Here is a 26022-nt window from a genome sequence, read left to right as displayed (position 1 = left end):
AAGGAAATTAGTTAGGAACTGAAAGGTAAGAGTAGGAAGGGAAAAAGATTTCAGCTCATAGGCTCTAAATTCTGCAGGCTAAAAGGAATGATGATTGGTCCATACCCATAAATTCAATCCCAAGATGCTCTGCCAATGCAGAAAGTTGACAAAAAAAAGAAAGAAAGGGAAAAAGTTTCAGAAAAGAGCAATACACTGCACTCCAAAACACATTACACATGACTATTATGGCTCTCTGTGCGTGCACATTGAACCAGACAAATGGTGCGTGGTTAAGAAGCAGTGCTCAGGTACGCCTCTGTGAGTCCACATAGGGAATGTCTCTTTTTGTGAGCTGTGCAAAATAGCAGCACATTGTGTCTTTATTAACCCTTAAAAGATCTTACTGAGGGAGAAGTTCTGTTGCTGAACTATCCCTTACACTATTTCCTTGTGTGGGAATGGAAGGATTATTTTTATAATCGGAAAAGGCATTTGATACTATTTCATTCCTTTTTTTAAAAGGCAGAAGCAAAGTTCCAAGGAGGTGAATTTTATTTAATTAAAATAAGTAAAATTAATTAATTAATTTTTTACCCAAAGACACCCATGGGCAGAGGCAGGAGCAGAAGGCAGGAGGATGGTAATTTGGTCTGAAAATGCTATCAGGTTGGACTTAGATTTTTCATTGTTTGTGGGTAGTTGGCCTCGAATACTTCTTGCTCATTGGTTGTATATTTATTTTCTTAGCTGTATGTCCTTTACTTCTTCTAATCTTCCACTTTTCTCATCACTTGTCTGTTTCATTCACAGAAAGCAACAAACGCTTCTGCCCCGAAACCCCAAACAGGGGTTTGGGACACTGGAGACTCCTTCCAGTTTTTCTCATATAAGTTCTGTGTGGCATAGGACAATTCTACGCCTCACTTTTTTCAAACTGTAAAGAAAAAATAAGTGGGAAAGATCCAGTTCCTAGGGTTTTTCATCTTAACTTATTACTCCTTTAAATAACAGAGAGTCAGCGAAATCACTTCTCCAGAATGCTGGACTCCCATTCTCACAGCCACTCGGAGGATCTGCAGGGCTGCCCAGGGAAGTAGACGCACAGGTATGAGCCAACAGCCAGCAATCCTGGCAGCTGGGACTTTGGAGACTCCAGGATTGCAAGAACAGCAGAACCTGCAGAGGCTCCAATGAGGAAGTGGGAGAAAACAAGTCCAAAAAAAAAAAAAAAAAAAAAATCTCCGGGGATGACACTTTTCATTTTTTCATTCTCAAAACAAAAACTGATAATCAAATTTCATGACATGGAAGGGTCTAGGACTTCCTTTATCTCTCTGTGTGTGTGTGTGTGCGCACGCGTGTGCATGCGCACGTGTGTGTGGTCAAGAAGCAGGTGGGAAGGAGAGACAGCATATCAACTGAGATCTACATTTTCTTTCTTTGATCACTGCCTCAAGAGATACAAGGGCTATTCAATGATATGGCAAGGTATCTCTTAAGTTTGAAAAAAATGCCGTTGAGGGGTGTTTCTCTTACAAAAACTTGTGTTTGGGTACCTCATATAGAGAAGGAAAAAGCAGGAGATGAGTGTGCTGGAATCATCTTGGTTTCGGGTCTTGCCTCTGCCGTGGACCTGTTTAGTGACTTTGGACATGTTAGTTTTTCATTAACAAAATATTTTTTATACAGACACATGCCTCACTGGGCGTCCTTGGGGAGTAAAGGAGATGTGAAATATTTGGCTAACAGCAGAAGGGCTTAACAGCTTGTGTAGCAGACACATCAAGAGATGTACCCTGGGCCACTTGCTGTATTCTCGTTTACTTTTGGCTACTTTCATGGCCAGAAAAACTTTGTAAGCTCTGGGGATACTTGAAAATTTAAAAACTTGCTGCCCTTTAAGGAAATGAAGCTTCCCAGATTTGTTTTAAGTACACACACACACACACACACACACACACATCAAAAAGTACACTGCATAACAAGGATCATGGGAAGTACTATACGTAATAGTTTCCTCTGCCTTGGGTCCAGTGTACACAAGCAAATAAGCTATCTTTTTCATAAATTAAAAGCTAGGGGATTTAGTTATGATTAACTTGGTTGCACAATATTCACAGCAAAAATAATTTATTCAAATCCAGATAAATTTCTCTTGCCTCCGTACAACACTCAACTGGTCAAAAATTGGTCATTTTTTTCCTATTTGCTTTCTTCATACAAACTTTGGAACATCAACATGAAAACATTCATTTTCCAGGGAAGTCAATAATAAATTTCCTTACTCATTTCCATGAAGGTGGGACCCAGCTTTTCTTTCTAGAACCCCCTCCCTCTCTTTCCTTTTTCTCCTACCAGTCAGTAATAATTTAAGGGTTAAAATCAAGTGATGTCTACAGAAACTCTCTCCAGAGAGTCAGGATTCCATGCCTACGTGAACACTGCTCATGATCTGTATTAGTTGCATAGAAAGCTTGGTTAAGTCTTCAATAAAATTAGTAGCATGCCCATGCATACATATTACTGCATTTACAGTTTTATAGGTAAGTCTGTCAGCCTAACTATAATTTCATTTCGCGGGAAGTCATTCATATCAGGCAGCTCCAATTTCAAATAATTCAATGGGAAATTGGTACTTAAAACTGGAATCTCTTCTGGCCATAAGCCCTAACAAGGAAACAAGCAGAGGGAACATGCATCAGTCATACTAGACCCAGAGCAAATACTGCTCTAATTTATTTTTACTATTGGTAGCTACATTTCTTTCACTGTGAGTCAAAAAAAGCAGAATACATGAGCACTTTTCATTTTATGAAAAGGTTATTACTTTCTATCTGTTCTACTTAATCTAATGTTGGCCTGGGCTCATTAAGAATCACATGCTTCCTATTGAACTTCTGCCTAGCCACTACATTTTCAAATTAAATTAATAATTCAAAACACAAAGTTTACTGTAAACAATCTAGTTTCCTTTTCTACATGTGATTTCCGGCTGTGCTCTGAGCAATATAAAAAATTAATCTAAATCCAAAAGTCTTCAGAAACTATTAAATATTGACTCACGAATCCTTTGTCTTAGGATTTTATAATTGCTTGAGGAAAACTGATTAACCTGTAGGTTAATTTAAAATTTCAACCGCATTAAAGAAAAGAACAATAGAACAACTTTATTTAACAAAAAATATATACCCATGCAATTATGGTTTCTGTTAACATTTGAAGACATTTAGGATTTTTCTCTTTAACATCTTGGGCCTGTTTAGGCTAATCATCTCAAAGAATTAAAATCTTAAAGTCTTGACTTTCTGTAGTGCTGAGATTTCGAAAGGAGTTCTGTCAATGCCAATTCTGAACAGGACCAATTTTGTGTCTGTCTTTTAATTTTAGACTTACCTTTATAAAATGGAGATACTTTTTTTTTTTTTTTTCACATATGCCAATCCATAGTGTCACTGGGCCCTTTGAAATGTTAACAGGAGACGTTCTCCTTAGTTCCAAATTCCATGTGCACATAAGCACACTCATAAACACACACACTAACACGTGGCTGCAATTTATGGCAATTTTGTCACAGGTGAAGTGTTCCTCTATTCTACTGTTAGCAAGATGCATGTTCCATAAACAAGAATAATTTCAACAGGTTGCATTTAGAAATCCATGCAAATGATGGATGCACTAGTAACCTGTGATTCAAAACTACTTTGAAGGATATCTGCTAAATTGTTCAGTGTGAGAATGTCCCTAAAAGTTCGAAAATTACAATCTTTTAAAATATTCTAAATTTGAGCTAGTCTATAATTAGGTCCTATTGTATGTTAGTTTATATATGACATACTTGCTCTGTACTGCCCCTAACTATCGAAAGTATGAGTGCTTTTCTTTTTTTCCGCCCTAAAATCTATACATTGATTATGGAGTGCCTGTATACACATGTATATGTGTGCACACACGAACACACACACACCCCACACCATATGTTGATGAACACAATTTTTTTCAACTAGGAATTCTGTGTCAGGTTAGGTCAAATTTGAAGCTGACTAACCTTGACAATATTTTCCTAGAAAGTACTATAAATATAATGTTGTATTTCAAGGCAAATGGCTGCCTTATAAAATATACATTTGTCCCTCTCCTTCATATTTTAAGTCAGTTTTTATAAATCAGTATATGGCCCACGGACATTCTGACCAGAATCACTGTACCAAATCTGAATAATGTAAGTTTCATGTTAATAAACTTAAAAAATTATCCATTCTTTAGAATGTTATTTTTCAACTGAAAATGCAGTGTGGTAAGTTTTGAATGTTTCTCTTTGAAGCTAGGGACTATCTTTTCCCATTTTGGTTTCAAAATTTATGTTTTCCAGACTTTAAGACTACAAACAATTAAATTTTAAAACGGTCACTATGGTGACATTCTCTATCTTTATTCTGGCTTTCATTGCTACTTGAACATAAAGTTCTTAGAGCAGCACAAATTTATTTTTCTGCCTTCTATGTAGGGGTTTGCAGAGATAAAAACTGAAAATTTAAGACATAGAGGTTAGAACATTAACTCAGTAAGACAACACTGGAAAGCAATTTCTGATTGGAAGCTCTTGCTTTTCCAGACATGAGGCATCTCTGCTGCACAGCCATTATATATATTGTTCATAAATGTGCAATCAATCTTTGTTAAATCAGGTTAAATATGAATGCTGGTTTCCTGGATGTCATCCAAAAGTGGCATTGAAAGCGTACTAAAGAATTTATTTAAGGAATCACACTCTGAACTTCACAAATACATAGTGGCTATTTTAAAATGATATCTTCTGAAAAAGCAAATGGTCTAAAAGAGAAGTTGAAAACATTTTCTCTGGTTACCACTGTCAGATATAACTACATAATTATACTGTCAAATAGCTTCATTTTTTAACGCTTTTGTTTATATAGTGCCTGAACATTGCCTTCAAGGCACAGTAAAACTCTAACACCAAAAATGTAAATGTAACTTAAGTGATGAGAATTGTCATTAAAATCTAAAGTAGGATTTTACTGTATTTATCCAGCCACATAGATTTGCTGAATCTATGTTATTTAAATACAAATACACATTTCTAAGAGAAATGCTTTAAGGTATTAAATAACATTCTATTTTCCCTTTTATTTTATTTTCTATCCTATCCATCTTTAAAAGATTAACTTAAAATTAAATCAAGCTATTTGCTTTAGCTGTGGATAGAAAAATTCTCCCTACTAAATACATATTATTTAAATGTTTGTCAATAAAGTGAAGGCTGTTTGGAAATTTTACAATGCCAATTTACAAACTTTTCACAACAGAAAATGGCCTAGGAAGTTGTCTTTGATATGTAGCCTATGTAAATACATAAATACTACCTCCCTAAATAAATGATTGCACATTACGGGTCTAATCTTACCATAACACATTATAGAATTTATTCTGGAAACTTCTATGACTGTTAACAGGAATTACAGAAACTTATTCTCTGCATGCATCAGAACAAGGGTAAATTGGATTCTTTTAGGACCCCTAAATAACCAGCTTATATCACTGTTTCTTATGTTAGATGAATTTAAACTGCAGTAAGCTATGCGACATATTTTTCAGGATGAGCAGTTGACAATTTAAATCAGTGGTTGACAAATCCAGCCCACTGTTTGCTTCTGTAAATGAAGATTTAATGGAATACACCCATGCACATCAGTTTTATCCATTGTTTACTGCTGTTTTCATGCTACAACAGTAGGTTTGAGTTGTGACAGTGATGGTGCCACCACAAATCCTAAAATATTTGCTCTCTGAACCTTTACAGAAGAAAAATTGCCATTCTTTCATCTACATGGATAACTACATGATATGCATTTTAAATGCACTGTTTTGAAAGCTCCAGGATCAGAAGTTATAAACCCAGTTCACAATAGGACAAATACATGGTTTGGTTTATATAATTATGTACAATGCGAATTGGGTCTTCTGGGAATGATGTTCAAAACTTCATGAAGCCACGAACATCTATCCAAATTTCCCAGTTTTGCCTTAAGTTACATATATATATATATACACACACACACACATATTTATCCTATAGTTGAGTTGTTATATCTCAAAATAATAAATATTTAAACAAATAACAGTAACTATTTTATTCTAAATTACTTTTGAAACTAACATAAAGAAATGCTAACATAAATAAATAATTGTTTAAACTAGTGCCTGAATTACTTGTTCCCTAAGCAACGTAAACAGAAGCCAGGATATCCCATTTGCTGTGAAATGTTTGTTTTTAATTTTCCTACTTGATGCTTTTTAAAAAAAATTGCCTCAATGCAAACTGTTTGGTTAATGAAGAAAAACATCTGAACTCCTTTTATTATGTTTATTTGTGACAAACAACACATTCTGAATCAAAATTAACTTACCATCATTTCAAATGTATATTGGTTACAGCTTAGCAACACCCTTTTCAGGATGTGGTCATTGTATAAAGAAGATGGACTGTTCAGTAGAATGATTTTTATTTTATCAATAAAAGTGAGACTTTGAAATGCCTTTATTATCATTTCACTGCTTGATATTGACTATCAATTTGTATCACATCATTCAATATCAATTCCAGAAACATCCGGAGCCTCACACACCTATTAGTATCTCAGAGCCAACTAGTCGCGAACAGAGGAAGTAATACAATTGCTTTTGTTAATGTTCTCATGCGACAGGCAGAGGCAGTCAATATTAGACCTGGTAAGACACATCTAGCTCTAGGTGGAATCTGAGGGGAGATGCAGCAACAAGAAAGCAGCACCAACTGAGCATGCTCCTATTCAGGCAGAGACAGAAAGGGAGTGGACGTACTGTAGAAGCTGGCCATTACGTAGTTTTGGCAGCGATCACCAGTAAACTCATTTGGGCACCTGAGAGAAGAAACAAAAAAACAATGGTAGAAAAAACAGAGAAAAAGAGAAGAGGTGAATATATGCTAGAAAGAAGCTCCTTCAGTGTCATTTGACTGAAACTTGGTGGGTTCACCCTCAGGAACTGAATCTTTGCCCTGATTATGGCTTTCAGGCTCTGGCACTTCCCCAAACGGTTAAAATTTGGACAGAATGCAGTTCTTAAATTGGTATGATGGAAAGATCCCAGCATTTTAAGTGGTTGCCTTCTTTCAAAGGGAACCCCTTAAAATGAACTCTGACGTTTTATTCATCTCAGTTTTCCATTTGATGGCTTTGGTCACACACGTTGGAAGAAAATGTTTCTCGGTTGGCTTGCCTGCAACGGTTTGTCAGCATCACGGGCCATCGTGACTGGCCTTTCTTGTAAATTGATGACTTAGGGACCCACTTTGACAGACAGTTAATAAGGTAATATTGAATGGGTTTATGCCTTGAGAGGTTAAGCCATAATCAGAACAAAATGAATCAGTTGCAACTGAGCTGTAAAAGCACCAAGTGGTAGTGATTGTTGCTGTAGTTGGGGGAGAAAGCAAATTTCAGATTATTTTAACATACTTTCTTGGTTTTGGACTTTCATGGGCACATTCTCAGTACATCTTGCTCCAGTGAATCCAGGTTGGCACCTAGAGGGCAAAAATGTGGTAAACAAAAAAAATGCTAAAGACACTGAGCTTTCAGCCTGGCAATTTTCCTCCTACGGAATATGGAGATTCCTAAAAATGATCTGGTACCAAGCAATATAAAGAAAAGAAAAGACACAACATTTAGAAAACCATGTCCCACGAAAACTGTGGGTTACAGATTTTTGTTGTTGTTTGCTTCAGTCTTCAAATGATTGGTTAACTGAAATTTAACCAGAGTGAAGTTGAAATGTGGAATAAGAGGCGGCAAGGCCCAGAGAGCTGTCAATTTTCCTGTGGCATGACCCTATTTGCCACTGAACAGTGATTCTCACTATGTTAAAACACTGGTTTTCATAAGTGCTAACATGATTCTATTCCTGTCTCTTATCAATAAATTATCTTGAGCTTTTTCTTTTATATACTTATTTCAATTTTGTATTCATTTTATGGGTGTTTTATGTTACAAGTTAAGTCATTAAACAATAGAAGTCAAGTACTTTCACATTATAATGATTTTGACAAGAAAACTACATTCCTTCTTTCTTAAGAAGATATTACAAATAAACTCTTGTTTTAATGTTCAAAGATACTAGAAACAGATTTTATCAAGACAAATTTCACTTAATTGTATTATCCCAAATCAGAGATAAATACATTTTAAAATTTAGATCAGTTATTCTTATGCAGAAGTACTTAATACATGTCATTTTGCATTTAAGGTAAAACTGTTTTTAAAACTGTATACAATTTACATGTTATTCACTCATATATATTTACCTATCAGCATTCTAGAATCTCGATACAATATTGTTCTTAAGGTCATGCAATGGGGCTGTGCTTAAATATGGAAGTTCTTTATAATTGCCATTTTTTTGTTGCTGTTACTCTAATAACTAAAGCATTTTAAATAGGATTGATTTTGCCAGTATCATCCTCGAATAAAAAGGGCCACTGAAAGGTTCTAGGAAGCAATATACTTACAGATAGAAAGTCCCTCATTTTGAATCCTCAACATCCATCATCATAATTATTATTAATAGTTCATCTATACAGCAACCATCATGCAAAGAGCCTAAGTTAGCTCTGGTAGCTCACACCTAGTGATTTTTACACAACCGTTTTCTCTACAGAGTAAATAAGAATACATACTATATTTTTGGCATCAAAGAGATACGAACAAAACTGTACTTTGTTACCAATATAGGGTAACCAATATAGGGAAACCAATTTGGTTTCCCTTCAAGCCAAATCACCAAATGACTTGGTATATGTAATTCTCCTACTTTATGAAAATGGCCTGCGATATAAAATACTAGCAGTTTCAGATTTTTTGCCTTGTGAATATGTATTTAAGCTTAAACAACAAACATCTTATATTGACACGGCTCTTTTAAACTCTTGGAAACACCTTCATATAAATAAACTGATGATTTTGTTTAGAATATTTTGCTGCAGGGAGTAGAGGAAGAGCTACCTAGAGAAATGTATCAATAAGAAGTATAAGCTTGGCCGGGCACGGTGGCTCACGCCTGTAATTTTAGCACTTTGGGAGGCTGAGGTGGGCAGATCACAAGGTCAGGAGTTTGAGACCAGCCTGGCCAACATGGCAAAACCCTGTCTCTACTAAAAATACAAAAAATAGCCAAGTGTGGTGGCGGGCACCTGTAATCCCAGCTACTCAGGAGGCTGAGGCAGGAGAATCACTTGAACCCGGAAGGCAGAGATTGCAGTGAGCTGAGATCGCGCCATTGCACTCCAGCCTGGGCAACAAGAGCAAGACCCTGTCTCAAAGAAAAAAAAAAAAAAGAGGTTGGGTCATTTCTCAAAAAGACGCCATTTCTTCACATTCTTATTGAATGTTATAAGAAAAAATACATGGGAACATTTCTTCATATAACTTATTTGACAAATTCATTTCTGAAGTAAATGGGGTTTTTATTTGTTTCTCAACCAGGACTGTAAGTTCATAAAGACAAACGCTGTAATTAAAGCAGGTGTTTCCAGAGTTAATGATGTATTCAGTAATCATCATTTCATCCTGCTTCTTTGCATTCTTGATAAAAGTTAACATTCTCATATTGAGCACACAATAATTCACTTGTTTCTAACAAAAGAACATGGTGTAAGATATGTGAACATGCTGTGTGTGTGTATGTGTAAGAGAGAAACACACACACATCACACAGTCACTCAGGGCAGGAAATGCCCCTATGTAAGTAAGAATCATGAAATTAACAAATAGCTGAGGAATCACGAGTTCCTTAGGAGAAGGAAGGCATTTATAAGGAAATTGTCATTAGGCATCTTATAATTAGTTCTATGATCAGAGGGCACAGGACAACTAGGGAAAGTGAGTCAGAAATCCTACCCAATCAATTTTCTAATTATTATGAATTTCTAACATGATGTTTCCTAGGAAGCTAGCATGAGATGATGGCTTATCTCTATCATAAAATCATATGGAAAACTGGGTATAGTAACACTAGAACTACTTGAGGTATGCAAGTCATTTTTTGGAATTACCAGCTACTTCTCAACCAGAACTATCCTTTTGCTAGTATTTATCTTCATTTGGGAGATGAATTTTCTCATCATTGTTTCTTAGTGTTATAAGACCCTGTTATTACTCAGAACTGACAGCATCAGCATCTCCTAGGAGCGTGCTAGTGTAAACGCAGGCCATAGCCCAGAACTATTGAATAAGAATCTTCATTTTAACAAAATCCCTAAGAGATGTGGATGTAGATTAAAGTTCAAGATGTAAGGTACCCTGAACTGGGAAAAGGGAAGCAAAGGCTGTCTTTCGGCACTGTGGTATCTTGCTGTTTGGCCATGGACAAGCTATTTGGCTTTACCGGGCCTCATTGTAATTAAGTGATTATCAAAGACCTCTTTTTCCACTAAGGTTCTGGGAAACGATACTTATCCTAACACATGGAATCACTGCTAGAAAACCCCAACATCATTTCTTCTGAATGCATTACCAGTCAGGGACGATAGAACTCAAGGACTTCTAAAAATTCTTTTTGATAAAATGGATTTTTAAGATAATTGTTGAGGTAAAACAAATTGCAAGTGCCTAAGCAACTCAAGTGTTCAGCAACAAAAGGATATAGCCTTCAGAGACATCTAAATTTGTTGCCAAATGAGATGGAAGGGAAAAGCAGAAACTGAGATAGTTTCTGCATAAGCAAATTGCACACTGCATTGATTGTGTAGAGAAAGCACATGCAAATGAAAACCCAGTTGATCTATAAGCTCTGTGAAACTCTATGGAATTACTTCTAACAGACTAGGGAGACTGGTTTCTGATACATTTCTATTATCAACATTGTATGTTAAACATTCAATCCATCACTTTCCCGGAAGATAAGAATAATAGTAAATCAAAGCTGATTTTGAACAATAAGCTTTGGCATGAGTTTGAGCAAATTCCAAGAATTTTATGTCTGAGAATAATCTAAGGATCTGAATAACAAGTACTTGTTGTAGCTTTAAATATATATGTATGTGTGTGTGTATGTGTGTGCGTCTGTGTGTATATATATATATGTATATACCATTTGTTTCATTAATCAGTAATATTAGAAGATGGAAATCAGGGTTTTAAAAAATTTTAGTATTTGCTCTTAATATGATCATGTTTGTTCTATATTTGTTATTAATGGAGTGAAAATTCACAGATTTTTTTCCGAACTTAGGCATCACTCTTTCCCTGCCCTCCACCTCCCCATCACCCACTTCTATGCTCTGGGGAGAATTCTCTCCTTGGCTCTTGCATTGCACCCTATCCTGACCTCGTTCACTGCACTTATCTGTATTGTGATGATCTGTGACACACTGATCACATTCTGTCAATGATCACATTCTGATCATTTTGTATCTCTAATGCCTAGCACAGTGCCTGGCTCATAATGGGCTCTCACAAAACGTCTGTGAAAATGAACTTAAGATCAGACCACAGTGTCCGTATCTGATCAGCAATTTTATCAAACAAAACTTTCAGACAGGGTGTGGTGGCTAACACCTGTAATCTCAGCACTTTGAGAAGCCAAGGTGGGCTGATCACTTGAGGCGAGGAGTTCGGGGCCAGCCTGGCCAACATGGTGACTGTCTCTATCAAAAATACAAAAATTAGCTGGGCATGGTGGCGGGCGCCTGTAATCCCAGCTACTTGGGAAGCTGAGGCAGGAGAATTGCTTGAACCTGGGAGGCGGAGGTTGCAGTAAGCAGAGACTGTGACACTGCACACCAGCCTGGGTGAAAGAACGAGACTCCATCTCAAAAAAAAAAAAAAGAAAGATTTTCATACAGTTAATTGATTTGCCAAGCACAGGTCAATCTTGAACATCTGTCTGTTATTTTTATAGTTTATGATACACTCTCCTCTGTGGACTCCCAGATATTTTTTTTTATTTTTATTTTTTGAGACAGAGTCTCACTCTGCCACCCAGGCTGGAGTACAGTGGCAAGATCTCGGCTCATTGCAATCTCCACCTCCCAGATTTAAGCAATTCTCCTGCCTCAGTCTCCCAATAGCTGAGATGACAGGCATGCACCACCACACCCAGCTAATTTCTGTATTTTCAGTAGAGATGGGGTTTCGCCATGTTGGTCAGGCAGATGTCGAACTCCTGACCTCAGGTGACCCGCCTGCCTTGGCCTCCCAAAGTGCTGGGATCACAGGCATGAGCTGCCGTGCCTGCCCTCAAATAATTTTTACAGAAACTCCCAGTATCCTTCTCACAGACTCCCTCCCGCGAATAAAATCCTTTAACATAATGTTTGCAGTTTGGAAAAGACTCTTTGATTCTTTAACAGTAAGTCTGTTATCTTGAATTTAAATACTGTTAGTGAAATACCGGTTTACTTCGGATTCAATAAAGCAGTGCATTCTACTAACCAAACTTCTGCCCAGCAGCAGTATAATAAAAACTGTGGTTAATAATAACTTCAATATACTGTTAATATCCTCATATGCTTACTATGTAATCAATCATAGATGCATGTATTTTGAAATAAATTTAATGCTTGGTGTATTTTTTATATTTCAACTGAATAAATTATTTTCCATTTTTTCTTGGTGGAGATTCTAGACATATTCAGAGATATTCACGGACCCCAAGAAACTTCTGGCTAGGGTTCGTTAATTTTATAAACCACATATTTATGGTCAATTTATAAACCATCCTTAGACATCCTTTCTCTTTTTTTCTCAGCTTCATTTTCATCAAACCCTCCCTTGATCAGGAACAAGAAGAAAAAAAAATACAGCTGCTATTTCCTCTCTCTCTAGTCATCACTCCACAATGAAATATTAGGACAATTTAAAAAATACTTTGTCAAAAAATGAAAAGTCCCTGTTATCTGTCTGCTTTTCCTCAATATTAGCTGTGGTATTTGAAATTATTTGATGTCTATGTTTACAAATATTAAATGATGGAAATGTCAACACATCTCTATCAAGGAATATTGGTGAATAAGCATCAGACACCAAAGTCTTTGCTCTCTCTCTTTGTAAACTCGAGGTGGCAGTGTCTATGCCAGCTCCAACTGTGCTGGTCTGTTTTCCTACAGTATTGTGTTGCAAACACGGACTTTTCTCACCTCTTAGCCAGCTCAGCATTCTGTCTAGAACTCGCCCACTCACTGGCTGAGTATCTGTGTTGTAGATTATTCTTTCCCAAATGCATTGTTACTATTAGTCTGCATTTTTCCAAGATGAACCTCATTCTGTTATCTACCTTTAAGTGAAGTTTCTCGAGGTTTGTATATGCTTTTCTAATTTGTGTTTTAGTGTTCTTTCTAGCATCATCTGCAAAAGACATTTATTTCCCCAAGGGAATGCCCTCTTTAACATCATTAAAGAAAATATTAAATATAAAATGTTCCAGTAATGTTTCCTTCAGATCCAACCTATATCTCCCCACCACTGTTCAGATAGTATATATCCTCCATTTTCTTTTAAATGATAATCTGGGGACTAGTTTCCAATCCATGAGATAAGAGGATACATAGAGTGGCCACACTAGACTCATGGGTAAATGCTGAGAAAAAAACAAAACACAACAAAAACCTAAGTTGTCCTGGCTTTTCAAATGTTGTTTTTCAATGTCCAGGACATACAATCCCAATAATGAGGGTGGCAGTGTTTGTGAATTAACTTCTTGTTTGAACCTTGGTGCCCTTCCCAAATCTCTGTTTGCACAGCTTGCTCTGAAATGCTCATCTGCAGACTAAAACTCTTGCCCATGTTTACTCTACATGATGAATCCTTAAGTTGGGAGTCAAACAATTTCATCGGATATGGGATCAATCTACATCCCATACATCTCCATGTCATTGTGACACAATGACGTATCGACTGCTAATTTGTGGTTTGGTTTTCCTCTCTGGAGGAAGTTTCCCTGTCTTGTCAAACAGCTTAGGGGGTCTGAGGGGCTTTATAGCTCTATCCACTTCACCAGCCTCATTCTGTGATAAAACATCTAAATATTCACTTTTTCCTTAAACCGTTCAATATAAATATTTCAAAATTGTGTATTCGTTTTCCTGTAAATTGACAATTTGTACTTGTATATATTTATGGTGTAGAAAATGATATTATGATTTATGGATACAACGTGGAATAATTAAATCAATCTAGCTAAAATATTCATCCACTATTCACAATAGCCAAGTTATAAAATTCACTATTCCCAATAGCCAAGTTATAAAAAATCCACTATTCACCATAGCCAAGTTATAAAATCAACGTGTTCACCAACAGATGAATGGACTAAGAAAATATGGTATATATGCACAATGAAATATTTTAAATTGACTCTGTATACATCTCAAGAGTATGACTGCATACTCTTTTTTTATTCTTTTTTCCATGGAGCAGAGTCAGCCTCTGACTAGGTCTTTCATTGTACCTTCCCTTAGCTCACTTAATACCCTTCATAGCACTTGGCAAATCTGTGATTTATAATTCAATTAATTATATGAAACATGATGGTTACTTGCAGTAGCCTACAGACTCCATCAGGCAAAGACCAGTATGGTTTTGTTCACTACTTTATAAGTAGCATGAGCATAGAGCCTGTCTCACAGGAGCTCAATAAATGTATATAGCTGCCCAGCTGATTTTTATGAGAGGAACGAAGCTATTCAGAACACTTAGCCAATGTACCTGATTTTAGGCAAAACTACACCTGAACTGAATCCTATAAATACTAAAGAATTTTCTTCAACTCTACCTCAGTGATTTAAAGGCTAAATGAGTTAATAAATTCATCATAAGCACATAGTAGGATTCTAGATACATGAGGACATGAAAGAAATAGAAGACACAGTTGTCTGAAGAGCTCATTATGTAGAGCCACATGAGTCCCACCACTTGCTCTCACAAATACTGTCTGTATCTGTTAAATGTTACAATATTCAAGAACAGAGAAGTATTACAGGCAAGTGTAACACTGATTCTCAGAACTCTTCTAGGCTGGGATTGGAGTTAGCAGTGTGTTCTTATGGACGGGAAGTTCTAACCCAGTATATATCCTGTTTATTTCTTCCAAATTTCTCTTTCTGCAGCCATGATGATGAGACTGCAGGACACAACTATGAGTTTGTACCATTGCCCCCTTGTTTAATTATGTTAATCCAGCTACTAATATATATTATAAAAGTTACTATCATCAGCATCATTATGTCAGTATTTTATAAAATGTTAACCTTAGCTAGTGCCTTTGATGTCTTTGACTTTTTTCTTCCCATCTTACTTAGTCCCCAGACTTCTTCTAGCCTGTACGGAAGACTCGCTTCCCTAAACATCTGCTATGTCTATGGTGCCACTCTCCTGCTCCAGAAGTTACTATGACTCCCTACTAGCTATTAATATACCCAAAGTCTTCTGCTGGACCTTCAGAGGTCATTAAGTGGCTCCACTGTTTAACTTAGTTCTTTATTTCATTCATTTGTTTGTTTTACTTCCTAGAATTAGGCTGCATGTTACCGTGTCTCAGAGAAAGAATTCTTACAACCACAATGCCTTCCTGGTATAAAGGAAAGACTCTATAAATGATCATTATATTTAAAAAGTCTTCATTAACTTATTTCAGTCTTTTCTTTACCTTCTTTAAATTTGTATTACCTTAATAGTCAGCATTGTACCATTTGGCATATATTCACTTATTGATTTTCTATTTTAGCAATTTCATTTTCTTAAACAGACTGAGTTCCCAGAGATCAGACACCATTCCTTACATTTTCTCTGTGTTTTAAAAAATGCCTGGCAAATAGCTGTTCTATAAACAAATGCTAACCCATTTATGCCTAGTGTTCCATTATTGGAACACTAAGCATGTGGGAGTTTTTAATATCCTACTGCTCGAGGTCATCGCCAAGGTCTGATTGCAAAAATTTAAAAAATTGCGACCTTAGGCATAATGTGATAAATATTTCATTTACATAATATATATTATCAAATAAGTTTGATAAATATTTCATTTATCAAACTTAATGTATTATATTTGTTGTGATTTTGTCTCCTATGGTTATGTTTTTCACACCTGTCTCTTATAATAATGTATAATATAATAAGACCCTACATGGCTTCATAAACGTTCATTATACAAAATTATAAAAGTCTACGTTTATAGATACCTTCCATCTTTCCAAATTAAGTTCATTTTTTGTTGTTTTTACATTATAAGGAAACTAACGATCAGAAATATTAAATGATCTATCAAAGAAAAGTTATAAAGATAGCTGGTGGTCCCAACAAACCAAATAAAACTACTACTCTTAAATAAAGAATTAGAAATTAAACACGGGCCAGGCGTGGTGGCTCATGCCTGTAATTCCAGCACTTTGGGAGGCCAAGGTGGGTGGATCACCTGAAGTCAGGAGTTCGAGGCCAGCCTGACCAACATGGTGAAACCCCATCTCTACTAAATACAAAAAAATAGCTGGGCGTGGTAGCGCATGCCTGTAACCCCTGCTACTTGGGAGGCTGAAGCAGAAGAACTGCTTGAACCTGGGAAGCAGAGGTTTCAGTGAGCTGAGACTGCACCAATGCACTCCAGCCTGGGCAACAAGAGCGAAACTCCGTCTCAAAAAAAAAAAAAAAAAAAGAAATTAAACATGATAACACAGTCTGTTAAAACAGGTGTATATATTTTTCCAATGTCTACTGAGAGAATGTAATACTACCATTTACTTTTATTATAAGGAAAATAAATTTTGCTTCCCCAGAGTTAAAAGTACTTTAGCAGAAATGAACTCATTTAATTTCACTGACTCCCTGGGAAGAAATTTGGAGAACATATTAACTTCATGTTATAAATAAATTTATTGTCCAGAGAGTTGAAGTGAAAGGACATAAGACTGTTCACCAAAATTGGTAGTTTAAAACTCTAAACCCCTCCAGATGAAGGCACATCTGTCCACTGGACAACATTTTGGACTCACAAGCACAGCCTGATATAAAATAATTTTTTGATTAAAAAAATTACATCAACATCTTCCAAAGTACTTCTCCACTGAAACTGTTTAGAAGAACAGATATACAAAAATAAAGAAAGGATGCAAGAGGAAAACTGGACAATTTCATGTTCGATTCCACGTATCTTGTTTCTTTGAACCACAGGACCATATAAAGCATCAGAGGGTACAAAATGGAATGATTCTTTTCTCATCTTTATATAATCTGGAATAGTAACTATTTTTTCCACAGAATAAATTTTAAATTACTGTAGAGAAAAAAATATAAAAGATGAGAACTACCACTGAAATTGCCACACAATCCCCAGGAGGAGGTCCAAGCAATCCGGAAACCTCTCCTCAGAGAAGTGTTTCAATGCTAATATGTTTAATCCATTCGAAACACCTTGTTCTAAGCAAAGAGACAAAAGAGACTTGTTGCAAAATCTTCTACTTCAACTCCCAAGAAGACAACAGCAGATTAGGTGACCAGAGAGACTGCTTGGAAACTTCCAGGCTTGTGGTGTTTCTGAGTCATGTCTTTAGTCAGGGATAAAGCTGATTTTCAATGACGTGGCTCAAGCTTCAGCAAAGCTTAGCTCTAGACAGATAGAACATATGGAAACTATGAACTGGCTTCATAGACAGGACCGTGATGAGCCAATGCAGTATTTTTGTCTTCTGTTTCTATTCAAGTGGTCTAGTGAACAATGTATTATCATAAGACCTAGTATAATATGTCTGTGTTTAAATTCTCAGTAGTGATTATTTTTTAGTGCTATAGATGTTTTACATACAGGATTTTTTAAAAGAAAATGTTTCATTTAACAAGAAAGGTTTGAAATACTTTGGATGTAAAATATACTCTCCAATTCTTCCGTCAAGGTTCTGGCTTGCTTTAATGTATGAATAAAGTCACCATCTCAAAGGAGGGGGAAACTTATCAAAATTATAGATGTCAGAGATTTTCTTTCTGATAAGATCCAGTAATAATTTAAAACACTTACCTAAAAGATCCTAATTCCAAAAAAAAAAAGGTATAATTTTCTTAGAATCTAGTTCTAAGGCAAGAATGATCCACTAGACAATTAGGGAGGATGCAGTGTTCATTCAAGGCTTGGGGCTTTAATAATTATTAGAAGAGTAACAGATGTTTCACTTCAAGATTTTTAAAATATAGCAAGTTTTCAATTCTGGATTAGGCTTAAGATTTAATGAGAAACTGTGCTGAGTGAAGAAAAATTACAGTTGTTGGCACAATATTAAAATGAAAAAACTGAACAGCACTTACGTGATTGCATGTTTTGTATTGGACATGGGAGGGCTAAAGAATAGCTGAAATTAATATGGGGAAAAGAACTGCCCTGGTTCCTTAGAGGTATGCAGAAACTATCACATGCACTCACTCAGCTTGTAAATCTTTGCAAAGCGATGATGAAAAATGATCACATTTCATTACTATAATTAAAATATAGTGGTCACAGTTGCTTTTCTGAAGAAGTAAAAATATGAAACATAGATAATATGGGTACATTGTTTAAAAAGGAGATGAATTTAAGGAACTATAATTTAAATGTTTTTTCAAGAAGATTTATTAAAATACAATTACGCTGCATGCTTAAGATTAGGAAAAATAACAAGGTTTCCCCATATAACAAATGAACCTCATATTTTATAGATTATACTTCTCAGCTTCTGGCATTTTCTATTTTGATCAGAGAAAGTCTTACAAATTACAAACCTGGTTCATCCCAATTTGCTATGATAAATATGGGGATGTCTTATATTTGTGCTGTATTCACAGCAAGTCAGCAGAACTAAAGACTAAATCAGACAGATTTTTATTCTGCTGCGAGCATATAGATTTGAATATTTTAATGATCAAGAAGTGAATCTCTAAGATTATTTTTAAAATAATAAACAGTCATATGAGATAATTCAGATCTAAAAGGAATGATCTTTTCTACATACTCTTTTTTATTTTTTATTTTATTTATTTATTTTTTTGGAGAAGGAGTCTGGCTCTTGTCACTCCAGGGCTGGAGTGCAGTGGGCCTGGATCTCAGCCCCTCACTGCAAGCTCCGCCCTCCCCGGTTTACGCCATTCTCTGCCCTCAGCCTCTCAAGTAGCTGGACTACAGGTGCCCACCACTTCGTCCCGCTAGATTTTTTTGTATTTTTTTTAGTAGAGACGGGGTTCACAACGTGTTAGCCAGAGTGGTCTCGTCCCTCCTGAACCGGTCGTGATCCGCCCATCTGCGGCCTCCCGAAGTGCTGGGATTACAGGCTTGAGCCACCACGCCCGGCCTATTTTTTATTTTATTTATTAATTTTTTTTTTGACAGTATTACTCTGTCACCAAGGCTGGAGTGCAGTGGCATGATCTTGGCTCACTGCAGGCTCAACCTTCTGGGCTCAAGTGTTCCTCCCACCTTAGCCTCCCGAATAGTTGGGACTGCAGGTGCATGCCACCATGCCTGGCTAATTGTTTTTCTGTATTTTTTTGTAGCAATGGTGTTTTGCCACATTGTCCAGGTTGGTCTCAAACTCCTGGGCTCAAGTGATCTGCCTGCCTCGGCCTCTTAAAGTGCCGAGATTACAGGCATGCACCTGGCCTCATACTCGTATTTCATCTTGCTTTAATATTTTTGCAAGACTTTTACCTATCATCATTTCACTTTGGCTTTTAAAAATTATTTATTTCTGTAAAAGATGTTTAGTAATTGAGATTAGAATTCTACTGTTCCGGCTCCAAGTCTTTTATTCACTCTAACAGATTATATTTACTTTTACAAATTGTCTTTGATAAAATCAGCTATACAACCACCAAAACTTGTCTTGTTTTGGCACTGTATCTATTCTTTTCAGAGAAGAGCTTTTGAGTGCAAGAAAGGAGAAGTTCTGGAAGGTGCTTGTCCAGAGCCAGAGGTCCCATCAGGCACACTACAGACACCTCCAATCTACCACAGCTCAGAGAGCAACAAAACATGGCCTACAAAATGGCATTTTCGATCGTTGCTTTTTTGCCTTATAACATACGTTTTTTAAGATGGACTTCCTTACTTATAAACATAATTAAGATTTTACTAGAATTGGCACTAAATATTTATATAGTATTTCTATGATGTAAAAGGGACATGTCCTTGTTCACTATTTCTGGTGCCTTTTTCATTTTGCTAATAATTGCCCCTATCAGTTCAATTGCCTCTCTAACAGACTTGTTCTTCCTTGTCAAGATTTAAGCCCCATGCCAATATTCTAGCAGAAAACAATTTTTATGGCAAAAGGTTTTCCCTCCTTTAAAACAAGCATTGCTGCTTTAGAACAATGGCCTCACTGCGTGTTTTCAGCTGGGGACTGCTGGCAAAATTTATTAGATGTTCTATGCTACATTTTTTAAGGAACGACTTTTAAAATACCTTGCTCTTGGGATACAGCTATTAGTGAACAGCAAAATAAATGTGTATTTTCATCATTTCAATAAAACATTAAATATGTTTTTATGCCCACATCAAATTTTAAGTCCATATACCACATGTGGACAAAATATCAATAGTAGACTTAAAATGCATGGCAAAATAAATGTACTTTTTAATGAGTCCTATTAGTTTTTACTACAAGGTTTAAATATTTAATGTACTGAAACTATCACTATCTTATGCTGCCTTTTGAGAGAGAATAAACTGGACACTTCTTTTTCTTTTTTTTTTTTTTGGAGACATAGTCTCGCTCTGTCGCCCAGGCTGGAGTGCAGTGGCGCAATCTCGGCTCACTGTAAGCTCCGCCTCCCGGGTTCGTGCTATTCTCCTGCCTCAGCCTCCCGAGTAGATAGGACCACAGGCGCCCGCCACCACGCCTGGCTAATTTTTTGTATTTTTAGTAGAGACAGGGTTTCACTGTGTTAGCCAGGATGGTCTCCATCTCCTGACCAAATTAAAGCCTTCCCTACTTGCCCATTAATAATTGCTATTATTCATTGAATGCCAGTGTTTTTTTTTTTTTTTTTCCAATTCCTTTATCTAGATTATTTATGATCTCTACAGAATTCTGTAAGAGCGCCTGCCTTGGCCACCCAAAGTGCTGGGATAACAGGCGTGAGCCACCACGCCGGGGCCTAAATTGCATACTTCTTAATGGTGCATCACTCCTTCAGATCATTGGAAAGAAAGTGCTATTCTAGATAGATCTATAGACAAATGAAAGAACACTGTTGTCACCCACAGGGATGCTACACACAATGTATTTCCAAATATATGCAACTTACTTTTTTCTCTTTTTTTTTACTAGCGATATAAAACTAAACTTCATTTAAAAAATAGTTATGCAACAATAAGACAATCCCAAGTGTAACAGATACATGTCAGTAAATAATCTTCTGCCCTTCTGCTTCTTTTTGTTGTCTTATTCATTTTGCAGGTGATCACTGGGACAAGAAAGCAACATTATCTTGCAGCTTAATTCATACACTGGATGTAAAAGTAGATATCAAAAGTTATAGGCCTCTGTGATATCTTTTCGAATAACAACAAGAAAAACCACAAGGAAAGCAACCATATAAATAACATGGCAAAAACAAACAAACAACAACAAAAAAAACCCAAAAAAACCTCACACACATTGAAAAGAGCAAAAAACAATTCTGGATATGACAGAGGAGTGATGACGAATGGTGTGAATGTTTTAAAACACTCTACATATAAAACAGCATTATTCAACATGATGCAACAAAACTGGAAAAAAAGCAACAATACATCATGAGACATAGAATCATCTGAAACAGGGAGTTATAGACATAAGCCACACACAGAATTTCTTTTCTTACTTGCACAAGTATCTCGAGGGGTTTGAAAGGTCTTTCACCATGAAGCACTCGCCTCCATTCACACAGAAAGTTTTCTCCTTCTCCGCGCATTTTACAAGATGGCTTGTCCCAGTGGTGGATGTAGATGTAGCTGAAGTGGAGAGAAAGGAGAAAGGTTAACATTGACTTTTTTTTCCCCTTCTAAGCAGCCGTTAATCTGAAATAATCCTAAAAGGAAGAGTTCACATAAGGTACAGATTTCACTACACTTGCAGACCTTATAAACAATAGCAAAGAAGTTAAGCACTTTGTGGGTCTAATTATATAGAATCAAATTATAAAAGAGAGAATTATAGAGTTAACTAATTTTATAATAACTAAATAGAAAAGGGGCTCAACATTTTTTAACCAATATCTTATCTTCCAGGTAGTTGGAAAAGAGAAGCTCTATTGTCATTAAGTAAAATACATTTCTCAGGAAGGTTCAAGGTAATAGTATAAAGTCATCTCAGTGCAGCTCAATTTAGACATCTATTTTTGATGGCAATTAATTGATAAAATTATTTATTTTTGAAATGTTTTACATGCCTATTGACTATATTTTTTAGACATGATGTATATATTGAAAAAGAAACACAAGTTGGCTTATTTGTTCCAAATGAAAACGTTACAGATTATTAGTCAGATACATATTAACATGCAGATTAGAATTCATTCTCTTCTAAATTTCTTTTCTACTCTAATTTCTTAGAGGAACATGGTTGAATGTCCAAATGTCATCATACTTTTAGGGAAATGGAAAGAGTCTAATATCACTGTAAATGTAGACTAAAACACTGCAAAATATCTCCATTTAGAATGAGAGGTAGAAATATGTTTCAAGTTTGGTTTGCAACACCTTCATACGATGAACTTAACATTCACTCGTCAAATTTCACATTACATGAAAGTGGGTGCGTGAATTATACAAGGCCAAACCTCTCAGCCCCAGGCCACCAGGGCATTTAGTACCAGGATGCTTCTTCTCATATCATTGGGAACACCATGGGCAATACTCAGTCCCAACCAAAAATAGTCTGATGTATACAATGTTTATCAATGATATTATCAGGATGAAAAGCAAAACCAGTAATATCAAGCCAGTGTAGATTCTATATACACTTTTAGGGGAAAAAAAATCCATCTTTAGAGGCAATTTTTTTTCTTGTCTACTGATACATTCTTATGAATTTTTAATTCCTTGTCTGTCTTCCTTACTAATTTCTATTTTATTATTTGCATGTGAGTTTCATATGCCCTTGTTTACTTTTATTTGACCTGCCATATATTACTTTTCCATTTTCTTCTGCCTTTCCTGTTCATTTCCTTCGAAAGTCTACATTTTGTTTTGACACATAACCTAATTTTGTCTTCTCCCCTGCTTGATTTTTATTCTACCTGACTAGAATACTCAACATCTGATTATTCCATTTCTGAATTACTCATGGCCTTGCTTGCCTCTTATTATCCTGTCTAAGGCATGTTTTTTGACCTCTTTCATTGATCTCAGCATGGCTTTTTCAAATAACAGCAAAAGACACTCAAAACAACTTGGACTTTGGAGACAGATGTGGTTCAAATCTTGTCTCCTACTGGCTTTGAGTAAGTCACTTAACCACTCAGATGCTCAATATTCCCATCAAGAAAACAGGGGTAATGGCACTCTTACAGAATACTGTAGAGATTATAAATAATCTAGATAAAGGAATTGGCCAAAAAAAAAAACCAAAAAAACTAGCATTCAATGAATAGCAGCAAATATTAATGGGCAAGTAGGGAAGGCTCTTAATTTGGGTATGTATCAATGAGAAAAAAAGCTTGACAATGGAAATCTGGGGACTTCAAAGATGTATGCTATTCATTTATTTTTTTAAAGGAGAACTTTATTCCTAAGGAGATGCATGTTATTCTGGAATCATTACTATGGATAAATAAGAATTGGACTAATTTTTTATTACTCCAACAAAAAGTTATTTTCAAAATACATTTCAAGGCATCTTTTCCAGGCCTACAAAGCAAACAAACTAAACAAAAGGAATAAGAAAGAATGAGTAGACAGGTGATTTTTACCATCAATTATCAGTTATACTTTAACATCTTCTTCAAGAAGAGGGGAAACACGATTTGCACTGTTTGGTCTGTAAAATCGTGGAGTACACAACATTTCTATATATCACACAGCATATAATTTTAACATAATATTATCCTTTCATGTGAAAGACTACTTATTTAGGTGCTATGTATTAATATTTTCATCCACGGCAATTGCCTTTAAAAATATTGGAAGTTGGCTGGCTGCGGTGAATCACACCTGTAATCCCAGCACTTTGAGAGGCCAAGATGGGTGGATCATGAGGTCAGGAGTTTGCGACCAGCCTGACCAATATGGTGAAACCCTGTCTCTACTAAAAATACAAAAATTAGCTGGGCGTGGTGGCAGGTGCCTGTAGTCCCAGTTACTCAGGAGGCTGAGGCAGGAGAATCGTTTGAACCTGGGAGGTGGAGGTTGCAGTGAGCTGAGATCGCACCACTGCAGTCTAGTCTGGATGACTGAGCGAGACTCCATCTCAAAAAAAAAAAAAAAAAAAAAAAAAATTAGGAAGTTTACCTTGAATGTTAAAGGTTTTGTGCTTAAAGGCTTTCAACTGCTGACAGAATTCCATGGGATGACAAATGGAGCAGGGTATCCTTGCTGCCCCAGGTGACAGTGCTGAATGGGCCACCTGCGGTGTGCTGTCACCATGCAGTCCTGCAGAGGAACTCTGAACCTCAAGCAGACCCTAGTGGCCTTTGCATCTCTGACAGGTTGCTAAAGATTACCCTTCATGCATCCTGAACAGCAAACACTGCATGGGCTCTCTCAGGACAAATGCCAAGGCTTTTGCTAAAAACAACAAAACCAACATTCCACCTCCCCCCAAAATGTAGACACTCCTTATAAAATGTAAACTAACAATAAAAAATAGCAGTGATATAAGCAACACACAGACATACCTCTTCCTTAGAATTTCTGATCTTATGAGATCATCAAAATAAGATGAACAAATATGTTAAAAACTAGAAACAACCCTTTTTTAAAAGGCCTTAAAAATATATCTCCCTGAAATGATTATCCTTGTAATGCTATCCTGAAGCCCCTAGCTCTGATATATTCATTTAAGAAATTCTTAGATCATTACCCGAAACTAGTAATGGGATATTTGACAGCAAACTGATTCTTGGAAGGAAATGAAGTAGCAAGTATCTCATACAGTTATGGATTATTATGCTTAGCACTTTTATCCTTTAGCAGTAGTGAGATCAAAAAATGATCACGAATTGTAAGGCAGCAATGAGCTCCCAGGTGATGCGAAGTGTTAACTGACTGGAAGCAGCTGCTCCAAACCAGCAGCCAAGCACAGGAATAAGTTGTAACTGTCAGAAGAACCCAGGATGGAGATGGTGCTATATACACTCTTCAGATTTTTGCCAGGTTTCCTTTTGCTCTCCTTTTTTGAACACAGTGCGCTGACAGTCTTACACAGGCCTATAAATTTTGCAGTGATTTTTTTCTCTGTGCCGTACACACTCAGTATTCCTAAATCAGTTTCCATTTGGTAATTCAACCAGGACATAATGAAACAGACAAAAAGGGTCCTATGCCAAACAGAGCAAACAGCATTCTTTCTGGGGGAGGTGGGAGGAGCTGTATTAAAGGTAAACTAAAATTTGGAAGATAAAATAAGTTTCAATACATAAAAGATGACCCCCCTCGCAATAGTTGTTCCAGGAAGGTGAAGTAGCTCTCACTCATTCGGTGCTTCCTAAACCTTGTCTCCCTCTGATTTGTGGCTAGTTTTTCACAGTTTGGGAGTTATCTTCTAGTGACTACTAAATGAACAGCGATCAGAAACACTACAAAATCTGATGTTACTTTGATGTTTGCCATTTATGTGACCACTTTATCCCAAACACACTTTCTTTGGTATGTCAGCAACTACAGTATTGTAAGGAAGAAAGTATAAGGTAAAGCAGCAACTTACTATTAGGTTGGTGCAAAAGTAATTACGGTTTTGGCCATTCCTTTTTAATACCAGAGAATGTATTTTGTAGTATTTTACTCTAGACCTGGTCTGCCTTGGCAAAAAAGGTCAGGACAAACGATAGTTGCGGG

General features: G+C 36.3%; 1 protein-coding gene across 11 annotated transcripts in view; it reads right to left on the bottom strand.

Moving 5' to 3' along the window:
• NRG1 (neuregulin 1) overlaps positions 1–26022 on the bottom strand; it is a 222628-nt gene that overhangs the window by 18179 nt on the left and 178427 nt on the right. For 4 of the 11 annotated variants that reach the window (XM_017857320.1, XM_017857348.1, XM_017857344.1 and 1 more), the window contains 2 exons: positions 21852–21981; positions 7497–7564 (listed from right to left, as the gene is read on the bottom strand). In XM_017857320.1, the coding sequence (XP_017712809.1) occupies positions 7497–7564; positions 21852–21981 (198 nt within the window). Of the gene's footprint in view, positions 1–105; positions 130–6345; positions 6900–7496; positions 7565–21851; positions 21982–26022 lie in introns of those variants that run through there. The other 7 variants (XM_017857310.1, XM_017857335.1, XM_017857283.1 and 4 more) reach the window with 3 other exon arrangements.

Source organism: Rhinopithecus bieti, unplaced genomic scaffold (genome assembly GCF_001698545.2).
Source record: "Rhinopithecus bieti isolate Rb0 unplaced genomic scaffold, ASM169854v2 scaffold_2077, whole genome shotgun sequence".
In the NCBI taxonomy this organism is placed as follows: domain Eukaryota; kingdom Metazoa; phylum Chordata; class Mammalia; order Primates; family Cercopithecidae; genus Rhinopithecus; species Rhinopithecus bieti.
The sequence above is the reverse complement of the archived record's forward strand: the minus strand, read 5'-3'. Positions and strand labels throughout refer to the sequence as shown.